Source organism: Schistocerca americana, chromosome 9 (genome assembly GCF_021461395.2).
Source record: "Schistocerca americana isolate TAMUIC-IGC-003095 chromosome 9, iqSchAmer2.1, whole genome shotgun sequence".
Lineage (NCBI taxonomy): Eukaryota > Metazoa > Arthropoda > Insecta > Orthoptera > Acrididae > Schistocerca > Schistocerca americana.
The window spans coordinates 85,360,720-85,379,761 of record NC_060127.1 but is presented as its reverse complement, the minus strand read 5'-3'; the positions used below and the strand labels follow the sequence as shown (position 1 = coordinate 85,379,761).

The 19,042-nt window shown below is 39.7% G+C and overlaps 1 protein-coding gene across 1 annotated transcript in view; it reads left to right on the top strand.

Annotated features, from left to right (window-relative positions):
• Positions 1–19,042, top strand: part of LOC124551290 — a 69,265-nt gene that overhangs the window by 32,204 nt on the left and 18,019 nt on the right. Inside the window, exons 3-7 of the mRNA XM_047126292.1 lie at positions 8,707–8,783; positions 9,552–9,642; positions 11,744–11,835; positions 12,163–12,289; positions 16,223–16,314. Of these exons, the coding sequence (XP_046982248.1) occupies positions 8,709–8,783; positions 9,552–9,642; positions 11,744–11,835; positions 12,163–12,289; positions 16,223–16,314 (477 nt within the window). The 5' untranslated portion in view covers positions 8,707–8,708. The remainder of the gene's footprint in view (positions 1–8,706; positions 8,784–9,551; positions 9,643–11,743; positions 11,836–12,162; positions 12,290–16,222; positions 16,315–19,042) is intronic.

Sequence of the window (19,042 nt, the reverse complement as noted above, 5' to 3'; positions counted from 1 at the left end):
ATCGTACGCGAAAGAACTTGCCCCCTTCTAACAGCCGTGTACCGTAAGTCTATAGAGGAACGGAAGGTTCCAAATGATTGGAAAAGAGCACAGGTAGTCCCAGTTTTCAATAAGGGTCGTCGAGCACATGCGCAAAACTATAGGCCTATATCCCTGACATCGATCTGTTGTAGAATTTTAGAACATGTTTTTGCTCGCGTATTATGTCATTTCTGGAAACCCAGAATCTACTCTGTAGGAATCAACATGGATTCCGGAAACAGCGATCGTGTGAGACCCAACTCGCTTTATTTGTTCATGACATTAGATACAGGCTGCCAGGTAAATGCCATTTTCCTTGACTTTCGGAAGGCGTTCCATACAGTTACGCACTTTCGCCTGATAAACAAAGTAAGAGCCTAAGGAATATCAGACCAGCTGTGTGGCTGGATTGAAGAGTTTTTAGCAAAAAGGACACAGCGTGTCGTTCTCAATGGAGAGACGTCTACAGACGTTAAAGTAACCTCTGGCGTGCCACAGGGGAGTGTTATGGGACCATTGCTTTTCACAATGTATATAAATGACCTAGTAGATAGCGTCGGAAGTTCCATGCGGCTTTTCGCGGATGATGCTGTAGTATACAGAGAAGTTGCAACATTAGAAAATTGCAGCGAAATGCAGGAAGATCTGCAGCGGATAGGCACTTGGTGCAGGGAGTTGGAACTGACCCTTAACATAGATAAATGTAATGTATTGCAAATACATAGAAAGAAGGATCCTTTATTGTGTGATTATATCATAGCGGAACAAACACTGGTAGCAGTTACTTCTGTAAAATATCTGGGAGTATGCGTGCGGAACGATTTGAAGTGGAATGATAATATAAAATTAATTGTTGGTAAGGCGGGTGTCAGGTTGAGATTCATTGGGAGAAAATGTAGTCTATCAACAAAGAAGGTGACTTACAAAACACTCGTTCGACCTATACTTGAGTATTGCTCATCAGTGTGGGATCCTTACCAGGTCGGGGAGGTAGAGAAGATCCAAAGAAGAGCGGCGCATTTCGTCATAGGGTTTTTGGTAAGCGTGATAGCGTTACGGAGATATTTAGCAAACTCAATGGCGGTCTCTACAGGAGAGGCTCTCTGCATCACGGTGTAGCTTGCTGTTTCGAGAGGGTGCATTTCTGGATGAGCTATAGAATATATTGCTTCCGCCTACTTACAGCTCCCGAGGAGATCACGAATGTAAAATTAGAGAGATTCGAGCGCGCACGGAGGCTTTCCGGCATTCGTTCTTCCCGCGAACCATACGCGACTGGAACAAGAAAGGGAGGTAATGACAGTGGCACGTAAAGTGCCCTCCGCCGCACACCGTTGGTTAGCTTGCGGAGTATAAATGTAGATGTAGAATACTTCCTGCTATAGAAGCACCCCCACTCTCCGATGCTTTGCATTGTAGATGCCTCCCACACTCTAGAAGAACATACATTTGTGTCTATTTGTTCTCACATCCCTCTCTGTACATGAAACAGGGGATGATTTTGGGGGAGAAATAGCCCCCCTGTGGAGAAAAATCAACGACCACCAACCAAAAATCAGAAACGCTTTTTAGCTCCCCACCAGGAACGTATCCACCACCAGAAATTTTATCCATCGCCCCAGAATATTTTTTTTAGCTATTACATTGTTGTTCTTCAGCCGTATGATAGGGCCTATATATTGTTTACTATGGCTCTCGAGTCTTCTGGATTTCGGGCGCAGTATCAGGGACTTTAGCCCATAAATGCATGTGTGCCAACACCTTGCAGCTAATAGAGCTCAGTGAGTTGGGGAAGTAGGGTTAACTCGTAAGGAAAAAAGACACACTAATACTCTGCCCAGGACTTATTCGCCTTTTTTGTGCTGAGGTACGAGCATTTTTCATTCTGGGTACAAGTTTTACTCTGCAGTTATTTTCACATTAGACCGCCATAGCTTGGCAACAGATGGTTGATCTGGTAGAGGTTTCTTTATCGTGTTTCCAACCACTTTGCTCGAGTCTGCCCTCGCCTCCCCCCCCCCCCCCCCCTCCCCATAGCTACCTGCCCGGTGTGATTGTACGCGTCCAGTTATACTGGACTAGTGTCATCAGAGCACATCAAGATTACACACCCGGGGGATTTTCTTTATTTTATTTTTCGTGTTTTAATTACATTATTTTCTTTTAATTTGTTTAATTTTTATTGCTTTTTTTGTTTTATAGCTGTTCTTGTTGTTGTTGTGGTCTTCAGTCCTGAGACTGGTTTGATGCAGCTCTCCATGCTACTCTATCCTGTGCAAGCTCCTTCATCTCACAGTACCTACTGCAACCTACATCCTTCTGAATCTGCTTAGTCTATTCATCTCTTGGTCTCCCTCTACGATTTTTACCCTCCACGCTGCCCTCCAATGCTAAATTTGTGATCCCTTGATGCCTCAGGACATGTCCTACCAACCGATCCCTTCTTCTAGTCAAGTTGTGCCACAAACTTCTCTTCTCCCCAATCCTATTCAATACCTCTTCATTAGTTACGTGATCTACCCACCTAATCTTCAGCATTCTTCTGTAGTACCACATTTCGAAAGCCTCTATTCTCTTCTTGTCCAAACTATTTATTGTCCATGTTTCACATCCATACATGGCTACACTCCATACAAACACTCTCAGAAACGACTTCCTCACACTTAAATCTATACTCGATGTTAACAAATTTCTCTTCTTCAGAAACGCTTTCCTTCCCATTACCAGTCTACATTTTATATCCTCTCTACTTCGACCATCATCAGTTATTTTGCTCCCCAAATAGCAAAACTCATTTACTACTTTAAGTGTCTCATTTCCTAATCTAATTCCCTCCGCATCACCCGACTTAATTCGACTACATTCCATTATCCTCGTTTTGCTTCTGTTGGTGTTCATCTTGTATCCTCCTTTCAAGACACTGTCCATTCCATTCAACTGCTCTTCCAAGTCCTTTGCTGTCTCTGATAGAATTACAATGTCATCGGCGAACCTCAAAGTTTATATTTCTTCTCCCTGGATTTTAATACCTACTCCGAATTTTTCTTTTGTTTTCTTTAGTGCTTGCTCGATATACAGATTGAATAACATCGGGGAGAGGCTACAACCCTGTCTCACTCCCTTCCCAACCACCGCTTCCCTTTCATGCCCCTCGACTCTTATAACTGCCATCTGGTTTCTGTACAAATTGTGTTTTACCCTTGCCACCTTTAGAATTTGAAAGAGAGTATTCCAGTCAACATTGTCAAAAGCTTTCTCTAAGTCTACAAATGCTAGAAACGTAGGTTTGCCTTTCATTGATCTTTCTTCTACGATAAGTCGTAAGGTCAGTATTGCCTCACGTGTTCCAACATTTCTACGGAATCCAAACTGATCTTCCCCGAGGTCGGCTTCTACCAGTTCTTCCATTCGTCTGTAAATAATTCGCGTTAGTATTTTGCAGCTGTGACTTATTAAACTGATAGTTCGGTAATTTTCACATCTGTCAACACCTGCTTTCTTTGGGATTGGAATTATTATATTCTTCTTGAAGTATGAGAGTATTTCGCCTGTCTCCTACATCTTGCTCACCAGATGGTAGAGTTTTGTCAGGACTGGCTCTCCCAAGACCGTCAGTAGTTCTAATGGAATGTTGTCTACTCCCGAGGCCTTGTTTCAACTCAGGTCTTTCAGTCCTCTGTCAAACTCTTCACGCAGTATCTTATCTCCCATTTCATCTTCATCTACATCCTCTTCCATTTCCATGATATTGACCTCAAGTACATTGCCCTTGTATAGGCCCTCTATATACTCCCTCCACCTTTCTGCTTTCCATTCTTTGCTTAGAACTGGGTTTCCATCTGAGCTCTTGATATTCATACAAGTCGTTCTCTTATCTCCAAAGGTCTCCTATAGGCAGTATCTATCTTACCCCTAGTGAGATAACCGTCTACATCCTTACATTTGTCCTCTAGCCATCCCTGCTTAGCCATTTTGCGCTTCCTGTAGATCTCGTTTTTGAGACGTTTGTATTCCTTTTTGCCTGCTTCATTTACTGCATTTTTATATTTTCTCCTTCCATCAATTAAATTCAATATTTCTTCTGTTACCCAAGGATTTCTACTAGCCCTCGTCATTTTACCTACTTGATCCTCTGCTGCCTTCGCTACTTCGTCCCTCAAAGCTACCCATTCTTGTTCTACTGTATTTCTTTCCCCCATTCCTGTCAATTGTTCCCTTTTGCTCTCCCTGAAACTCTGTACAACCTCTGGTTCTTTCAGTTTATCCAGGTCCCATCTCCTTAAATTCCCACCTTTTTGCAGTTTCTTCAGTTTTAATCTACAGTTCATAACCAATAGATTGTGGTCAGAGTCCACATCTGCCCCTGGAACTGTCTTACAATTTAAAACCTGGTTCCTAAATCTCTGTCTTACCATTATATAATCTATCTGATACCTTTTAGTATCTCCAGGCTTCTTCCATGTATACAACCTTCTTTTATGATTCTTGAACCAAGTGTTAGCTATGATTAAGTTATGCTCTGCGCAAAATTCTACCAGACGGCTTCCTCTTTCATTTCGTAGTCCCAATCCAAATTCACCTACTATGTATCCTTTTCTCCCTTTTCCTATTGTCGAATTCCAGTCACCGATGACTATTAAATTGTTTTATAGCTACACATATTTTATTCTTATACACTTGAGACTGTACACGCTAACATACGAAAAATTACCAGAACTGTTTCACACAGTGCACAAAATAACAGTAAACATAATACGATGCCGAACGAAATATTACATGCCGTGTAAAGTTTATGATAATAACGTATGTAAATAGTTTGTATTACGTAAACAAACTTACAAAACGATCATATCACTTAGGTAAAGTTAGTACAAAACGATCATATCACTTAGCTAAAGTTAGGAAACGATCGTATTATAAAGACAAACTTACTCAAAAGCTTAATCTATCACACAGTGAACGATTTGCGCAACGAATAATAAACTACTGAAGAGCATAATCTTGTTTTTATGTCTTATTTCAAAATTTTCATTATTTATTTACAGTATGCAATAACAAAAATTGAAAATTAAGAAAAACTCTCGTGAATAATTTTGTCTTGCAATGTTGCAAGAACCAGTCCGAATTAAGTGTGAGTATGATGTGCTGAAATAAGTAGAATTATTGCTCTGAGTTCAATTCTGAACAAACACTGACGAACTTAATGGGGGTAGGACGTCAAACGGGCCGACTTGGAGTAGGAGAGGCACCACAGGACATTTCAATTTCCACTGCCTATAATTTTACAAATAAATTCATAAAACTTTGTCAGCATGACCAGGAAGGATTCAGAATTCATACTCACAGCAGTCGAAGTTCGAAAACATAACGAAGTAATTTTTTTACATGTAAAATTTCATCATTTTCTTCACTTACTAATGGCAGCTTTTGTTGCTATAGGTACACTTTTCTTCATAAGTAAATAAGATTTTTCGATGAATTTTGCACAGCATACAAACCACACTTAAAGGTGTATAAACTCTAAAATTTTCCAAATATATTACAAACTATAAAATTTGTGTTTTTCCTAAACATGAAGTTTAAAATATAACAGCTCATTCGTTTTTCCATAATTTAAATAAATTCTAGAGTTTCGTACACCTGTAAGTATGATATGTATGCTGTGCAAAATTTATCGAAGAATCTCTTTAATTTATGAAAAAAAGTGTACCTATAGCAACAAATGCAGCGATTAGTAAGTGAAAAAAATGGTGAAATTTCCCACGTAAAAAGAATTTATTTCGTTATGTTTTCGAACTTCCACTACAATGGGTGTGAATCCTGAATCCTTCCTGGTGATGCTGACAAAGTTTTATGAATTTATTTGTAAAAGTATAGACACTGGAAATTAAAATGTCCTGCGATGCCTCTCCTGCTCCAAAGCTTTGACGTCCTACCTCCCTTAAGCTTGTTTTGCAAAAAACAAAACAAAAATAAAAAAACCCAGTAAATCGTTTTTCATTGGTCATAAATGAAAAAATCATACTTAGCTAAATGAAACGGATAGCTGTTCAGCCAAAACTATCCTAGGGGATGTATTTCTTTGCCAAATAACCCTCTCTCCCACAGCCATTCAAAGCCAGCGAATAGCTCATTCATGTTAGAGAACACTCAGTGGAGTGATGCAATAGCTAATCTCGAACGACACACTAGCATTGCACTTTCAAGATACAATACAGTGTAAGCACGATGTCTGTATCACTGTAATGGTCCACCGTATATTCCAAAGTGGGCGGCGAAGTCCGTTCAAATTACAGGTGGCAAGTCAAGCCGACAAGACTAATCAAATTCAGAATATAACTTCAGACGGTATGCCCCATTACAAGTGCAGTTCTATCACACTACATACCAAAAGAAAAGTGGTGTACAATCACAATACATTGCCCAGTAGCTCACTGCCGCTGAACGCACACAATGTTCCCCACACTGCTTAGACAACCACCATAAATCGCGCGCTATGTTCACTGTTGTGCTCTGTCGCACAAAAATTCATCAGAGACAGACGGTTGAAACCCCAACGTCCGACAGCAGTGATTCGTGGCTTTCAAAAACAGCTCCCCACTTCGCAAGCCAGAACCTCGCGCACCATACACTCCTCGTCCTAGACCCACTCGACTCTCTTACCTTCGCTACACACGCCTCACCAATTTCAGAACCATACCGACCATTCCTCGTAGGGGGCACGGTACGGAGTTTCTTCAATGCCATCTGCAAAGCAGCAGATGATACAAAAATGTGCGAGCAACGAGTACAGACTTGGCTTACACATGCTATGGTGGTTTACTTACATGCAACACAATTCTCATCCAGAGAAGTACAAGTAAGAGGTCGATGAAAGTAAACCAGTCACATGCTCAGCCAACCAGTTGAAGGCACAGAGCACATGTACACTACTGGCCATTAAAATTGCTACACCAAGAAGAAATGCCGACGATAAACTGGTATCCATTGTACAAATATATTACACTAGAACTGACATGTGACTACATTTTCAAGCAATTTGGGTGCATAGATCCTGAGAAATCAGTACCCAGAACAACCACCTCTGACCGTAATAACGGCCTTGATACGCCTGGGAATTGAGTCAAACAGAGCTTGGATGGCGTTTACAGGTACATCTGCCCACGCAGCTTCAACACGATACTACAGTCCATCAAGAGTAGTGACGGGCGTATTGTGACGAGCCAGTTGCTCGGCCACCATTGACCAGACGTTTTCAATTGGTGAGAGATCTCGAGAATGTGCTGGCCAGGGCAGCAGTCGAACATTTTCTGTAACCAGAAAGGCCCGTACAGGACCTGCAACATGCGGTCGTGCATTATCATGCTAAAATGTAGAGTTTCGCAGGGATCGAATGAAGGGTAGAGCCACGGGTCGTAACATATATGAAATGTAACGTCCACCGTTCAAAGTGCCGTCAATGCGAACAAGAGCTGACCGAGACGTGTAACCAATGGCACCCCATACCATCACGCCGGGTGATACGCCAGTATGGCGATGACGAATACACGCTTCCAATCTGCGTTCACCGCGATGTCGCCAAACACGAATGCGACCATCATGATGCTGTAAACAGAACCTGGATTCAACCGAAAAAATGACGTTTTGCCATTCGTGCACCCAGGTTCGTCGTTGAGTACACTGTCGCAGGCGCTCCTGTCTGTGATGCAGCATCAAGGGTAACTGCAGCCACGGTCTCCGAGCTGATAGTCCGTGCTGCTGCAAACGTCGTCGAACTGTTCGTGCAGATGGTTGTTGTCTTGCAAATGTCCCCATCTGTTGACTCAGGGATCGAGACGTGGCTGCATGATCCGTTACAGCCATGCGAATAAGATGCCTGTCATCTCGACTGCCAGTGATAACGACGCCGTTGGGATCCAGCACGGCGTTCCGTATTACCCTCCTGAACCCACCAATTCCATATTCTGCTAACAGTCATTGGATCTCGACCAACGCGAGCAGCAATGTCGCGATACGATAAACCACAATCGTGATAGGCGACAATCCGACCTTTATCAAAGTCGGAAACGTGATGGTACGCATTTCTCCCCCTTACACGAGGCATCACAACGACGTTTCATCAGTCAACGCCGGACAACTGCTGTTTGTGTATGAGAAATCGGTTGGAAACTTTCCACATGTCAGCACGTTGTATGTGTCGCCACCGGCGCCATCCTTGTGTGAATGCTCTGCAAAGGTAATCATTTGCATATCACAGCATCTTCTTCCTATCGGTTAAATTTCGCGTCTGTAGCATGTCATCCTCGTGGTGTAGCAATTTTAATGACCAGCAGTGTATTTTTAGCGCTGCCCACCAGCTCCCATAAAAATATAGCCATCTATTCCCTGACCGCTACAACTTTCTGTATAAAACGTGACCATCGTTCCTTTATTACAGAACCACTTTCCAGACACAAAACGAAAATGTGTTGCAGAGATGGTCCGGAATGTGTGGCCGAGCGGCTCTAGGCGCTACAGTCTGGAACAGCGCGACCGCAACGGTCGCAGGTTCGAATGCTGCATCGGGCATGGATGTGTGTGATGTCCTTAGGTTAGTTAGGTTTAAGTAGTTCTAAGTTATAGGGGACTGATGACCTCAGAAGTTGTCCCATAGTGCTCAGAGCCATTTGAACCATTTTGTTGCAGAGATGGCAATTCTAACCCAGTGTTCCTGTGGGTGCTCCCTGAAAACAACCACCATCAGCATTGCCATCTTTTATCTGGTGAGTACACGAGAAATTATAGTAATGAAATTATTGTGGCTTCCTTGTATTGACAACTTCACCCGGATGTTGTGCATAAAAAGTGAACTCCTATTTCCGCTCATGCTCTTTTTTATGTTTTCTAACGCAACAAGCATTTCACTGGTTTGGTGCTGTTCTATCTTTCGCTATCTGTTGCAATCTTGTCAATTCTACGTGGTTACTGCACCCAACATTCCATATAACCTAATTTGGATATTCTACTCTTTACATGGCCCTACTATATTTTCCCACTACCATTCCGTATCATTGCACCCTGTCAGTTATTCCTGGATGCTACAGCACATATACCACCAACCAGTCATTTTTTCTGTGTAGTTCTGTCCATTGGATTTTTTTTGGTAGGTAATTGTTCATTTTGACGTTCCACTGTCCAGCCTTTGTTTTACATTCTTCCATATTACTCCATTTCATATTCCCCCCATCAGGAAGTTCACAAAAAATTATTTTCTCCAGAAATAACTTAATATTTTTTGTTAATGAATTTAAATGTATTTCTTAAAAAACTATAAAATGGATAAAGTAATTTTCAGTACAGCTGACTATTAGCATCATGCAACATACAGTAAGAATATTAAGGTCTTGCATCAAAATAGTTTTTTCAGAAATGGATCAAATACTTGCCTAAATTAACATGGGTTAGATAGGCACGGTGTGGTCCCCTTAAAATGTATCACGCATAACCCGGAACCAAGTAAGTGCAAATGCCTTTTTTTTTTTGCATTGCAGGTTTCGAGCCGTGTGCAGATAGCAACAACAGCGTACAATTTGGAGACCCGTCAGTACGTCGATGGCGATGAGGTTAAGGCGGAAGAGATGGGTAAGAATGCACACTTCATATACTTTTTGCTGTGGAAAGACCAATTTTACTCTGTAACAAGTAAAGAATTCATCAATGTGCATATTATCTAGTAGTTTGATTTACCAATTTTATGACAAGTTAAACTCTAACTGTAAATTATTTGTTTTAGCGATTTTTTTTACGAAGTTCACATTTGCACAGTCTGGGTCAACTTGTCAGGTAAGGCCGGAGTTAGTGGAGGTTAAAATCGCGCAGTCATCAAGCTTGAATAATGATCAGAAAGATGAGATACTGAGCCTGCATGACTACAAAATGCCTTGTGCCCTTGTTGCTGACACCGCGCTCAACAGTCTTCGAAATTCTCGCCGCAACTGGCGCAAAAGATATCTTTTTTTTTTTCTCGCCTCGTAGTTGGCGCACAGTTTTGATTTAATAGAGTTTGAGGTCTTCTATTTACGCTTTATTTTCACAGATTGTTCCTAAAGCTTATCGTCTTTTACTTTCTGCTCTCAGCATTTTTTCGAAGTTCTTGTCCCCCTATTTCTTTTTTTTTTTCTCTTTCAGCATAATTTTTAATGGCGTGATTGATACTATTTTAGACTTTTGGACATCGCCTTGACTTTTGTTAAACTCTGCACTTTGACAAGAGGTGAATATTATGAAGCTGAAAGTTATTTTCTTCTTTGCATTTAGTCTTAATACACCTGAACGAACAGATTTTATTCTCCAGTTTTGGACCTATTTTAAAGTTTTAATGCTTTTATTTTCAAATTAACTCTGCTTCTCTGTATGTTTGTTCTTCATCTAAGCAGCAATTACAGCACTAGCTAACCTTGACGATGGCCTGTTTGAGAGGCAGACTTAATCATTGATTCGGAAGCGTTTCTTCTTATCTGTCACGTTTCCTCGAATGAAGTTTTCAACATTCATGCTGCAATGAGAATAACGAGTAGAAGGGTGAGCTGCTATCGCGAAAGTCCTATATAATACTTCACTGAACTTTCGTTAGTAATACATATTTTTTTCGTTCCCCCTCCCCAATTTATATTTACATTTCGTTTCTTTCGCTAGCTACGTGGGTGGTTAATCATAAAAAAGAGCTGACATAATGAAGAAAAAAAAAAGTGGCCAAGTGTGAGTAGGGCTCGCACACTGAGGGTTCTGTACAAAATTACGTTAGTTCGTCCATCATGGGAATTGAGAACCTTCATGATTTTTGCCTGCAATCGATATCGCTGCTGGCAGAATATTGATCCTGGGAATTCCAAGACCATATCAAATTCTCTATAACAGTTCCTCAGACTAGCCTGGATATACAAGAGGAAACTAGCAGTGGACATTTTTATGTAGGGAGAGAAGGTTTAACAAAACATTTTTTTATTTACGTACTAAGAAATGACTACAAGTGACGTTTTTTGTTTGCATGCAGGAATGTTCGTCCATTATGCTTGTGACGGATGATGAATGAAATGCGTGTTCCAATGGCAAAAGATATTTTTTATGTGATACAGTAGCAATTTAACAAGTTTCAGATTTTTTATTTTACCTATAATGTAAAACCTTGATTCTTGCCTAATTACGTGGTTATAAGACAACGGGAATCACCAGATAGACTTGATGAGCGAGTTTTCCAGTATCAAAATGTGTGATGCAAATGGCCATATCATTTGATTGCATTGACTTAGAAACCTAAATTTTTTACATCGGCAAGGGTCCCTGGACCTTAGTAAATACCTTGGAGTTTACCTTGATGTAATTAACTTTTCCTGGGGGAAAATGATCCTCAACAGTTGGGCAGACGGAAAGAAAATGAACCAATTAGAGTTCCGTTTTTACAGACTGAGGGGTGGAACCACATTAATAATTTATGACAGAGCTAAAGCAGCAGATTAGTTGTACAGAGACATTTTCGAGGTCATGTGTGTTAAGGACCTTATTCAATGCCTTTATTGAGTTAATTTGCCTGCCCCTTAGTACACCATTAATAACCTAAACACAAGACTGTGTAAGGAGAAATATGGAGACGCTACAGGTATTAATTTACAATGTGACTTCTTCATTGTCTTTTGTATACATACCTTAGTTATGAGAAAGTCAAGTAATAGTTTTCCTGTTTCAGTTGCAGATACTAAACTGGAAGTAATCACAGGTCTCGTGTGTGGCGTTATCCATGCTGTGTGTAGCATAATTCTCCTCGTTGGAGTCATGCAGGTAAAATGTGTTACTTCAGAAATACACTTTGTTGATCAGAAACTGAACAAAATTATCTTTTCGTAACCTTTAATTTCATTCCTGATGTTTCAAATGAAATACTGAGACTGTTTTACCTATATTATTATTGTTACTATTTACTGTACAGTATCTGATTTTGGTAAGAAGCACATTTTGTCAGTTCCGTAGAAATGATTATTTTTGTCAGTTGAAGTCAGGGAATTTTGTTTTGAGGACAGCAAATACATATTGCTCACAACACAACATTTATATAATTAAAGAAGCAAATATATACCAGCAAGATCAGATTTTCCTTTTACATTTCAGGAAAAGGCTAGCATGCTTCTTCCATGGATCGTTGTGGAAACCCTGGGCACCGCAGTAGCGATAGTAATTTGTGTGGTCATCTTCATGGCGGCGAGTTCATACAGCCTTATTATCTTCTTGCTTGTGTGTAAGTATACGATTATTATTCAGACTATCCATCTAATTATTATTATTCTTTCTTTTCTCAGACGTTATGTCTGGTCAAAAATGGAAAGTGACGCGGACCTTGATCAAGCGTGACTTCCTTTTAACTGTACGGTATGTTACATTGCATTTAGGAACTTTCGGGTAATTGAAGATGTATCAATAATTACGGATTTCTGTAGTTGTATATATAATTTTGGATGTAGCTGTATTGCGTTGATGTACTGGTGGATACTGTGTGGTATGACTCCTGTAGTTGATAGCATAATTGGTACAATGTCAACTTTATCCTGATGCCACATGTCCTTGACTTCCTCAATCAGTTAGATGTATTTTTCAATTTTTTCTCTTGTTTTCTTGTGTATATTTGTTGTATCGGGTATGGATATTTCGATTAGTTGTGTTAATTTATTCTTTTTATTGGTGAGTATGATGTCAGGTTTGTTATGTGGTGTTGTTTTATCTGTTATAATGGTTCTCTTCCAGTATAATTTGTATTCATCATTCTCCAGTACATTTTGTGGTGCATACTTGTATGTGGGAACGTGTTGTTTTATTAGTTGATGTTGTATGGCAAGTTGTTGATGTATTATTTATGCTACATTGTCATGTCTTCTGGGGTATTCTGTATTTGCTAGTATTGTACATCCGCTTGTGATGTGGTCTACTGTTTCTATTTGTTGCTTGCAAAGTCTGCATTTATCTGTTGTGGTATTGGGATCATTAATAATATGCTTGCTGTAATATCTGGTGTTTATTGTTTGATCCTGTATTGCAATCATGAATCCTTCCGTCTCACTGTATATATTGCCTTTTCTTAGCCATGCGTTGGATGCGTCTTGATCGATGTGTGGCTGTGTTAGATGATACGGGTGCTTACCATGTAGTGTTTTCTTTTTCCAATTTACTTTCTTCGTATCTGTTGATGTTATGTGATCTAAAGGGTTGTAGAAGTGGTTATGAAATTGCAATGGTGTAGCTGATGTGTTTATACAAGTGATTGCTTTGTGTATTTTGCTAGTTTCTGCTCGTTCTATAAAGAATTTTCTTAAATTGTCTACCTGTCCATAATGTAGGTTTTTTATGTCGATAAATCCCCTTTCTCCTTCCTTTCTGCTTAATGTGAATCTTTCTTTTGCTGAATGTATGTGATGTATTCTATATTTGTGGCATTGTGATCGTGTAAGTGTATTGAATCCTTCTAGGTCTGTGTTTCTCCATTTCACTACTCCAAGTGAGTAGGTCAATATTGGTATAGCCTAAGTATTTAAAGCTTTTGTCTTGTTTCTTGCTGTCAATTCTGTTTTCAGTATTTTTGTTAGTCTTTATCTATATTTTTCTTTTAGTTCTTCTTTAATATTTGTATTATCTATTTCTATTTTTGTCTGTATTCTAGATATTTATAGGCATCTATTTTCCATCGCTTCTATGCAGTCGCTGCGGTTATCCAATATGTAATCTTCTTGTTTAGTGTGTTTTCCCTTGACTATGCTATTTTTCTTACATTTGTTTCTTCCAAAAGCCATATTTATATCATTGCTGAATACTTCTGTTATATTTAGTAATTGGTTGAGTTGTTGATTGGTTGCTGCCAGTAGTTTTAGATCATCCATGTATAAAAAATGTGTGATTTTGTGTGGGTATGTTCCAGTAATATTGTATCCATAATTTGTATTATTTAGCATGTTGGATAGTGGGTTCAGAGCAAGGCAGAACCAGAAAGGAATTAATGAGTTTCCTTGGTATATTCCACGCTTACTCAGTATTGGCTGTGATGTGATATAATTTGAATTTGTTTGGATATTAAGTGTGGTTTTCCAATTTTTCATTACTATGTTTAGGAACTGTATCAATTTAGGATCTACTTTGTATATTTCCAATATTTGTAGTAACCATGAGTGGGGTACACTATCAAAAGCTTTTTGGTAATCAATGTATGTGTAGTGTAGCGACCTTTGTTTAGTTTTAGCCTGATATGTCACCTCTGCATCTATTATCAGTTGCTCTTTACATCCTCGTGCTCCTTTGCAACAGCCTTTTGGTTCTTCATTTATAATTTTGTTCTGTGTTGTATGTGATATTAATTTATGTGTATTGACTGAAATTAATATTTTGTATATTGTTGGTAGGCATGTTATGGGGCGATATTTAGCTGCGTTTGCTGTGTCTGCTTGATCTTTAGGTTTCAGATAAGCTAGTCCATGTGTAACTGTATCAGGGACTGTGTATGGGTCTGCAATGTAGCCGTTAGATAATTTAATTAGATGTGAATGTGTAGAGGTGAACTTCTTTAGCCAGAAATTTGCTATTTTATCATTTCCAGGGGCTTTCCAAATGTGAGTAGATTTAATTGCTTGGGTGACTTCATGTTGCAAAATTATCACTTCAGGCATTTGTGGTATCATCTTGTATGTGTCTGTTTCTGCTTGTATCCACCGTGCATGCCTGTTATGTTGTATCAGGTTTGACCATATGTTGCTCCAGAAGTGTTCCATGTCTTATGTTTGGTGGATTGTCTATTTTAATCTGTGTGTTATCTACTGTCTGGTAAAATTTCTTCTGGTTTGTGTTGAATGTTTGGTTTTGTTTCCTTCTATTTTCACTTTTTTTGTATCTTCTAAGTCGTTTGGCCAATGCTTGTAATGTCTGCTTCTTTTCGTCTAATTGTTCTATCGCTTCTTGTTGTGAGATTTTACCTAACCTTTTTCGTTTTTTGTCTGATATTTCATTTCCTATAAATTGTGTTAGCTGTCCGATGTCTTTTCTCAGTTTTTCTTTTCTGATCTGTAGCCTGTGTTGCCGTGCTGGTTTTGTGGGTTTCTTCTGTGTGTTGGTTTATTTTGATCTCTGCTTACTGTGTATATTTAGTGTAGTGAGTGCTCCTATATAAACCAGTAGCTGTAACTCGTCCATAGTTGTATTTTCATTTATTTTGTTGTGTATGATTGTGTTGATAGTTTTTATTGTTGTTTCGACTTGTGGGTTATTTGGTGGTCTATGCAAGAATGGTCTATTGTCTGTATTTGTGTCTTTGTATTCTATATATGTCAGCTGAAATCTTTTTTCTATATCTAACATGTGTGTCACTTCGTGTTCTATTTGTGCTTGTTCTGGTGGCTGTTTTAAGATTTCGTTTTCCTCTGATTGTTTAATTGGTGCGTGTTGTTCTTTGTTTGTTTGCTCTGGGATGATGATGATGATTATTATTATTATTATTATTATTATTCACTGCCCGTTGGTTGATTGTTGGTGCACACAGTAATCTGGCGAACTAAACGAATGTTTTCTAATGACATTAATTTTACGCACTTCACCCACTTAGCCAAAGGTAACACTTTCCCATGCTTTGCAAAAGTAAATAAATCAAGTTTTGTTTTTTGTTTTTTACGCAGTCAACGATTTTCAGAGAGGATATAAAATCAATTCAGTCATTTTATTAAAACACATTTCTGGTTCTTAATTCTAAGAGTTTCAGCGGTCTTTGGTAGCGATGTGCCTTTGAAAATTCTTTAATGTTATTTCTGGCCATCAGTCATCTGCCTCATTGACTGCTTGGTCTTGCTTTATCCCGAGGCAGCAGTTGCTTTCTTAGTCCTCTTTTTGAGATTAATACTGCCCGGTTTCTCTTTCTATTCAGTTTCGATAACCACATTAACAATTTATAATGACAGAGCTAAAGCAGCAAATTAGTTGTACAGAGACATTTATGAGCTCATGTGTGGTAAGGAGCTCATTCAATGCCTTTATTGAGTTAATTTGCCTGCCTTTCAGTACACCATTAATAACCTAAACACACGACTGTGTAAGGAGAAATATGGAGACGCAGCAGGTATTCAATTACAATGTGATTTCTTCATTGTCTTTTGTATACATACCTTAGTTATGAGAGAGTCAAGTAATAATTTTCCTGTTTCAGTTGCAGATACTAAACTGGAAGTAATCATAGGTCTCGTGTGTGGCATTATCCATACTGTGTGTAGCATAATTCTCCTCGTTGGAGTCACGCAGGTAAAATGTGTTACTTGAGAAATACACTTTGTTGATCATAAACTGAACAAAATTATCTTTTCGTAACCTTTAATTTCATTCCTGATATTTCAAATGAAATACTGAGACTGTTTCACCTATATTATTATTATTGTTACTATTTACTGTACAGTATCTGATTTTCGTAAGAAGCACATTTTGTCAGTTCCGTAGAAATGATTATTTTTATCAGCTGAAGTCAGGGGATTTTGTTTTGAGGACAGCAAATACATAGTGCTCACAACACAACATTTATTTAATTAAAGAAGCAAATATATACAGCTACATCTAAATTTATACTCCGCAAGCCACCCAACGGTGTGTGGCGGAGGGCAGTTTACGTGCCACTGTCATTACCTCCCTTTCTTGTTCCAGTCGCGTATGGTTCGCGGGAAGAACGACTGCCGGAAAGCCCCCGTGCGCGCTCGAATCTCTCTAATTTTACATTCGTGATCTCCTCGGGAGGTGTAAGTAGGGGGAAGCAATATATTCGATTCCTCATCTAGAAACGCACCCTCTCGAAACCTGGACAGCAAGCTACACCGCGATGCAGAGAGCCTCTCTTGCAGAGTATGCCACTTGAGTGTGCTAAACATCTCCGTAATGCTATCGCGCTTACCAAATAACCCTGTGACAAAACGAGCCGCACTTCTTTGGATCTACTCTATCTCCTCCATCAACCCGATCTGGTACGGATCCCACACTGATGAGCAATACTCAAGCATAGGTCGAACGAGTGTGTTGTAAGCCACCTCCTTTGTTGATGGACTACATTTTCTAAGGACTTTCCCAATGAATCTCAACCTTACACCCGCCTTACCAAACAATTAATTTTATGTGATCATTCCACTTCAAATAGTTCTGTACGCATACTCCCAGATATTTTACAGAAGTAACTGCTACCAGTGTTTGTTCCGCTATCATAATCATACAATAAAGGATGTTTCTTTGTATTCGCAATACATTACATTTGTCTATGTTAAGGGTCAGTTGCCACTCCCTGCACCAAGTGCCTATCCGCTGCAGATCTTGCTGCATTTCGCTGCAATTCTCTAATGCTGCAACTTCTCTGTATACTACAGCATCACCCGCGAAAAGCCGCATGGAACTTCCGACACTATCTACTAGGTTATTTATATATACTGTGAAAAGCAATAATCCCATAACACTCCCCTGTGCCACGGCAGAGGTTACTTTAACGTCTGTAGACGTCTCTCCATTGAGAACGACATGCTGTGTTCTGTTTGCTAAAAACTTTTCAATCCAGTCACACAGCTGGTCTGATGTTCCGTAGGCTCTTAGTTCGTTTATCAGGCGACAGTGCGAAACTGTATCGAACTCCTTCCGGAAGTCAAGGAAAATGGCATCTACCTGGGAGCCTGTATCTAATATTTTCTGGGTCTCGTGAACAAATAAAGCGAGTTGGGTCTCACACGATCGCTGTTTCCGGAATCCATGTTGATTCCTACAGAGTAGATTCTGGGTTTCCAGAAACGACATGATACGCGAGCAAAAAAAATGTTCTAAAATTCTACAACAGATCGATGTCAGAGATATAGGTCTATAGTTTTGCGCATCTGCTCGACGACCCTTCTTGAAAACTGGGACTATCTGTGTTCTTTTCCAATCATTTGGAACCTTACGTTCCTCTAGAGACTTGCGGTACACGGTTGTTAGAAGGGGGGCAAGTTCTTTCGCGTACTCTGTGTACAACCGAATTGGTATCCCGTCAGGTGCAGTGGACTTTGTTGAGTGATTTCAGTTGCTTTTCTATTCCTTGGGCACTTATTTCGATGTCAGTCACTTCTTCGTTCGTGCGAGGATTTAAAGAAGGAACTGCGGTGCGGTCTTCCTCTGTGGAACAGCTTTGGAAAAAGGTGTTACCTTTACGCGTGTCATCCTCTGTTTCAATGCTATCATCATCCCAGAGTGTCTGGATATGCTGTTTCGACCCACTTACCGATTTAACGTACGACCAGAACTTCCTAGGATTTTCTCTAAAGACGGTACATACAATTTTACTTTCGAATTCACTGAACGCCTCACGCATAGCCCTCCTTTTGCCTGCGAGGTTTTGGCTGCGTTTAAACTTGCTGTGAAGCTCCCTTTGCTTTCGCAGTATAGTTTCCTAACTTTGTTGTTGAACCACGGTGGGTTTTTTCCGTCCCTCCCAGTTTTACTCGCCACGTACCTGTCTAAAACGCATTTACGATTGCCTTGAACTTTTTCCGTAAATACTCAACATTGTCAGTGTCGGAACAGAAATTTTCGGTTTGATCTGTTAGGTAGTCTGAAATCTGCCTCCCATTACTCTTGCTAAACAGATAAACCTTCCTCCCTTTTTTTATATTCATATTTACTTCCATATTCAGGGATGCTGCAACGGCCTTATGATCACTGATTCCCTGTTCTGCGCTTACAGAGTCGAAAAGTTCCGGTCTGTTTGTTATCAGTAGGTCCAAGATGTTATCTCCACGAGTCGGTTCTCTGTTTAATTGCTCGAGGTAATTTTCGGATAGTGCACTTAGTATAATGCTCTGTCCCTACCACCTGTCCTAAACACCCGAGTGTTCCAGTCTAATTGAAATCTCCACCTAAGACTATAACATGTTGAGGAAATTTATGTGAAATGTATTCCAGATTTTCTCTCAGTTGTTCTGTCACTAATGCTGGTGAGTCGGGAAGTCGATAAAAGGAGCCAATTATTATC